Genomic DNA, 6013 nt, shown 5'->3' with positions numbered 1-6013 from the left:
TTTATTATACATGTATTGGAGTATATATTCTGGAAATATGGAACAAAATATTAAATATCATATATATTTTCAACTTTCAAGGCTTTTGTTAAAATTTATTAATTCTTTTTTTCAGTGATGAATACTACGCGAATTCTATTTGGATATCCAACCGAACCGACGGAACGTAAAATTAAAAGGTTAATTTACATTTAAAAATATAATTGGGTTTAAATAATCAAATTTGAAATCCAAACGACTTGAACCTCCGACCATCTGAGCCGAACACGATCTGTCCGCTACAATCTCCTAATCTCATGTAGGAGTGTAGATGAGCCGAGTCGCTCGCGAGTCGCTCCTGAGCGGTTCGGTCAACGCTCGGCTAAAACTCGGTCAAAATCGAGCTCGGCTCGAGCTCGAGCAGCTCGTGGATTAAACGAGCACGAGTCGAGCTTAGATATTGTAGGCTCGCGGCTCGACGAGCCGCTCGCGAGCTTTATAATATAATATATAATATATAATATATAATATAATTATATTATATTTAGTATATAAAAATAATAATTAGGGGGAGGGAAATTAAAATACTTTAATAATTATGTATGAATAAAAGTCATAAAACAAAGCAGTTTAAATTTTAAATCAAACAGGTCAAATTCGAGATCAAAATTAAGCTCAAATTCGAGCCTAAACTCGATCTCAAATTCGAGCCTAAATTCGAGCTCGAGTTGAGGCTCGAATTCGAGCTCGAGCTCGAGCAGCTTGACAATTGCCGAGCTCGAGTTCGAGCATCAGTTCACGAGCTCGAGCAGTGCTATCATTAACGAGCACGAGCATGAGCATACCCAGGCTCGGGCTCGACTCGGCTCGTTTACACCCCTAATCTCATGTGTGTGATTTGGTTAATGAGGTTTGATTGAAATTATTTTTAATTCAATTTTTTATAATTTTATAATTAAGTTCAAAGTACTAAAAAAAAAAATTAGTAAAGAAGAAAGAATTCGTTTCATTTAAAATGAGATAATGGAGTATTATTTACCTCTAATATTTTGTTTTGTTGAAATTATTACCAATTGTAAAATGCCTATATATAATGAGGTTTAAACAAAACTCTCTTTCTTCTTCCCTCATTTTTCAAACATTTAAAGCAACTCTCTATCTCACTCTCTCTGTATTTTTCATTAATTTAATACACTTCTTTTCTTCTCTTTGTTCAACATAAAATCCCTGAAAAACGAAAGCAAAATGGGCAAAGTTATAAAGTGGTTGAAGGGTTTGTTTACGACAAGGCAAAGCAACGGCGGGCGATCAGGAAGCGGCGGCGCCACCGCCGCAACCGGATTGTGCCACAACCCAACCACCATACCTCCTAACATAACGCCCGCAGAGGCCGCGTGGCTCAGTTCTTTCTACGGTCCCTCCGGGGGTGAGGAGCACAGCAACCACGCCGCAATTGCGGTGGCCGCCGCCACCGCCGCGGCTGCAGACGCCGCCGTGGCCGCCGCCCACGCGGCGGCGGCGGCCGTGGTCAGGATCGCCAGCCGAGAGAGAGGAAGAGGAGGGCCCCTGTTTTGCCGCGAAAGGTGGGCGGCTATCAAAATTCAAGCGGCTTTTCGGGGCTACTTGGTAATCTCGAAAACCCTATAGATTACCTAAATTTCTTCGATGAATTCTATGTTGGATTTTGATTATTTTGTTGGGAATTACAAAACAGGCAAGAAAAGCTCTACGGTGTTTGAAAGGATTAGTGAAAATCCAAGCACTTTTACGAGGCTATTTGGTACGGAAACAAGCCTCTGCTACACTTCATAGCATGCAAGCTCTAATGAGAGCCCAAGCCACTGTTCTTGCCCAAAAATCTCGACCGTCCATCATCAATCATCCACAAAAGTCTATTGTAAGTCATGTTTATATCACTAGATTCTATATAAAAATTCTATGTTAGGAAAAATATATTACAGGAGTAATAAATTTAAGGGAAAATCACTATTTTGAACCCTCAATTGTTTTTCAATTGTCAATATAGTTCTTAGTTTTCAATTTCAACTAATTTGATCCTCGAATTGTTTTAAATTTCGTCAATTAAACCCTTCATAGGGACCAAAATGGTGATTTCTTCATTTTTAAAATTTCGTCGATTTGATCTTCAAAAGATTTAATTGACGAAATTTTAAACAATTCGAATATCAAATTAGTTGAAATTGAAAACTAGGGACTATATTAACAGTTAGGAAACAATTGGGGAATCAAAATTGTGATTTTCCCTAAATTTAATCCCATGAACTCTAAATTTCATATAAATTTTAGAAGCCTACTTAAATTCGGTAGGATGATATTTATGGTTTATGACCTTTCAAATAGTAGAGTAAGTTTTTCTTATTATTTCTCTTGGCGGGGATGGAGAGATATATTGCATACCTAAGATTGGAGACCCTGACCCTTTATACAATAACACAAATATTTTAGTATCTTTCTTGTATGGTTTGCGGGCTTGCGGGTTATTAAAATGTATTATATTTTAATATATTTAATTCAAAAATTTTGCCTATCATTAAACTAGGAATATATTTATGAGTTTTCAACAATTATACCTTAAATTTTTTTATTCCAAATAGACTATTTAATTATACATATGTGACCTACATATGAAATGATGAGTAAGGAATAATGTATTACAATCACAAAATATAATATTAATTAATTTTGAATATATTTAATAAATCAACGAAAATGCTCTCTTTATTTTGAAAAGTATTTTCACTTTTCAGATATATTTTTGGTATTGATCATCATTATGAATAACAGTGGCCCACGTTATTGAAAATGGGCATTATTCCGGTTGGGACAGTTTTTGTTCTACTATCAATAATTGCACATCATTTTGGCTGAACAGAAAGTGAAAAAAAAAATATTTATAAATAAGTTATTAAAAATAAAATTAATTATATTTTTAAAAAGAGTTAATTTCATTTTTAGTCATAGATTTATAGATGACAGTCTATTTTTAATTTTTTTTTTTTTTTTATCAGAACATCTCCATTTGGTCCTATTATTTTGTGGCATGATTATTTTTCATCCTCCATCAACAAATCGTTGAAATACCGTTAAATACAATGACATTTTGATCTTTTTTATATATAGTGCAATGACCCGTATGTATATTTTTTATGTTTATTATTTTAAAACAAAATCATAAATGAAGACAGAAATGCCCTTGTCTTTATCTGCATTTAAACTGTTTTATTAATAAATGACCAAAAATGGTCATGCACAATAATACTAAGATCAAAGGAGGATGTTTTGAAAAAAAAAAAAAATGACTACAAGTAAATTGACACCCATAATACAGGACCGAAAATGAAATTAACTCTTTTAAAAAGCATTACATTTTCGTTTAAAATGAAATTTTATGAGAATACTCTTGTATTTTTTGCATTATCATTTTTGTTTTTTTACAAATAGGGAAAATGACACTTTTTCCCCCTTAGTTACATACTTATAACACTTTTTCCCCCTCAATTATTTAGGTAAGCACATTAGTCTCCTCAATTATTCTAAAAGTGGTGGTTTTTCCCCCTGATATATTAAATTGACATTTCTACCCTTAAAGTAAACATTTTTTTATTTTACTTCTCCAACAAATTATTGCGTATACGTAGGGATGACCACGGTTCGGTTCGAACTGAACCGGACACTAAAGCAATCGAATTAAAAATTTCTGATTATGATTCAGATCTATAACCCAACATTTGGATTTTAATTTATTAAAATTATGAATCAAACAAATTGGATCCTGAACGGCTGAACCGTGAACCGGGGGTTCCGGATCCGGTTCGCGATTTTGAACCGTCTTTATTTTAAATTTTAAATTTTTATTTTAAAATAGTCTAAATTCAACAATAAATGTATTTCATTTTTTCAGTTTGGAACATGAACTGTCTGTTCTGGTTCGCGATTTTAATAAGTTTTAAATATCGGGTTTCGATTCTAAATTGTAATTGGAATATTTCGGTTTGGTTGTTATAGTGTTTGTTCGGTTTGAACCAAATTATGGTCATAATTTGTTGGAGAAGAAAAATAAATAAAATATTTATTTTAAATATTTATTTTAAGGGTAAATATGTCCATTTAACATTTCAGGGGGAAAAACAGTCACTTCAATAATTGAGGGAGAAAAAGTGTTATAGGTATATAACTCAGGGGAAAAAAGTATCATTTTCCCTTGTCTTTTGATTTTGGAATTAGTACCACTACTGCATATATCAGGTAAAAAGTTTCACCTAATGTCGCAATTGACAATTCATTTATAGGGTGTTGACTCTTTTGTTTCAATAGCAAATAGAAGGGGGTGCATCATACGCAATTATATTACTCTCAACTTTCTGCCCTTAGGTCTTAGCTAGATGTGTACTTTAGAGATACAATACTATATATAAAAATTTTATAAATTTAATTTATTGTAGATAGTTTATTGAATGAATTAATATCATCCAAGTATATAGTGATTTTTTCACATTTAGTCTTAAATTTTTAAATTGACTACTTATGGTCCCTTCAATTTTTAAATTATTATCATCCGTGATCCAAATTAACCATCTATGGTCCTTAACCCATCAAATTTTAACCACCTATCCACCTATGTCCCTTCTGAAGGACTACATCTGGTTAAATTTTGAAAGTTGAAAGAACATGAGTGATAAACTTGGACTACAGATGGTAATAATTTGAAAGTTGAAGGACCACAAGTGGTCAATTTGAATGTTAGGACTAAACATGGTAAAATCAGTATACTCAAATGACTCTATATGATATTATCTCTTTATTGAATTCTTTTATACTATGGTGTAGGACAAAAATAAAGAAGCACGAAGTGAGAACATTACATCAGTCCATAGTGGACGATATTTTGCATCACTTGGAAGTGAAAATGATGTAATCACAAAAGTGGTTGAGATGGACACTTCGGTTACGCCCAAGGCATCTAGGAAATCAAGAAGGTCCAAGACTTGGGTGCCTGAGTTTCAAGGCAACCCATTTGGCCCTCCGCACTCCTCACCACTTCCCTATAAAATCTCGACCAGTCAAGATTTTCAAGATTTAGATACGAGTCAAATTAGTGATGAATACCGTTTTTCGACGGCCCAAACCACCCCAAGGTTTGCCAATGTCAGGGGATCCAACAACCCGATCACGTTGTCTAAAAGTATGTTTATGGAACCATATTTCAGGAACTACGAGGGCTACCCCAAATACATGGCTAGCACACAATCATTCATGTCGAAATTGAGGTCCCAAAGTGCCCCGAAACAACGGCCCGAGCTAGGGCCCGGGCCCAGAAGGAAGAGGGTGTCATTAAATGAAATGATGGAATCAAGGGCAAGTCAAAGTGGGGTTAGAATGCAGAAGTCATGCTCACATGCCCAAGAAGTAATGAATTTCAAGAGTGCTGTAATTGGTAGGCTTGGTAGGTGCACAGATTATCCATACATGAATTGACATCCTAACGGTTTCCATTCATAAAGAGGAAAAGGGACAAACTAATTAAACCTCAGATTCAACTTGCATATATTGGATCGTCATTGCCCGAGGTCAGCTTGGTATTCCATGTTTTATTGTTTAAGAACACCTTTGTGTAATAACGACTTTTAGGTGTGGGTGTGAGGTTTAATTTGTTGATTTATTAGGTTTGATGATGATGTTAGATTCGAAAAGTTTTTACAAAAACTATTATTATTGTTGGTATTGTTGTTAAAGAAAATGGTACTTATATTGATGGAGAAAAATAATTCGAACACCTTAAACTAATAAACCTGCTTAAATAAAGAACAAGAAATGTAAGTGACAAATAAGTCTTTGAAAGAAACAAGATAGTCTTGGGATTATATTGATTTTTAAAGAGAGTACCAATGATGTCCTAACAAGACAGATCAGATACAATATTGTTAGCACTTTGCCCCTTAACTGGGCCAACCCGGTGCGAATGTGGATTAGTCTGAGTATGGTACGAGCTTAAAGGTGCATTTTACAGTTAGGG

At 34.2% G+C, this 6013-nt stretch overlaps 1 protein-coding gene across 1 annotated transcript; it reads left to right on the top strand.

The window, feature by feature from the left end:
- The first annotated feature begins 1116 nt into the window (after window positions 1-1116).
- On the top strand, window positions 1117-5773 carry LOC109162633 (protein IQ-DOMAIN 14-like). Its single transcript, XM_019311320.1, has 3 exons — window positions 1117-1605; window positions 1694-1876; window positions 4828-5773. The coding sequence occupies exons 1-3, from the start codon at window positions 1225-1227 to the stop codon at window positions 5473-5475; spliced, it is 1212 nt and encodes a 403-aa protein (XP_019166865.1). The 5' UTR covers window positions 1117-1224; the 3' UTR covers window positions 5476-5773.
- Window positions 5774-6013: the final 240 nt, after the last annotated feature.

The sequence above is a fragment of the Ipomoea nil genome, unplaced genomic scaffold (genome assembly GCF_001879475.1).
Source record: "Ipomoea nil cultivar Tokyo-kokei standard unplaced genomic scaffold, Asagao_1.1 scaffold2957, whole genome shotgun sequence".
Taxonomy (NCBI): Eukaryota; Viridiplantae; Streptophyta; class Magnoliopsida; order Solanales; family Convolvulaceae; genus Ipomoea; species Ipomoea nil.
This window is presented reverse-complemented; position numbering and strand designations above follow the sequence as displayed.

Coding starts and splice junctions, on each gene's coding strand:
- LOC109162633 (XM_019311320.1), top strand. CDS start 1,225: ATGGGCAAAGTTATAAAGTGGTTGAAGGGTTTGTTTACGACAAGGCAA. Junction 1,606..1,693: donor CGGCTTTTCGGGGCTACTTG/GTAATCTCGAAA, acceptor ATTACAAAACAG/GCAAGAAAAGCTCTACGGTG. Junction 1,877..4,827: donor ATCATCCACAAAAGTCTATT/GTAAGTCATGTT, acceptor ACTATGGTGTAG/GACAAAAATAAAGAAGCACG.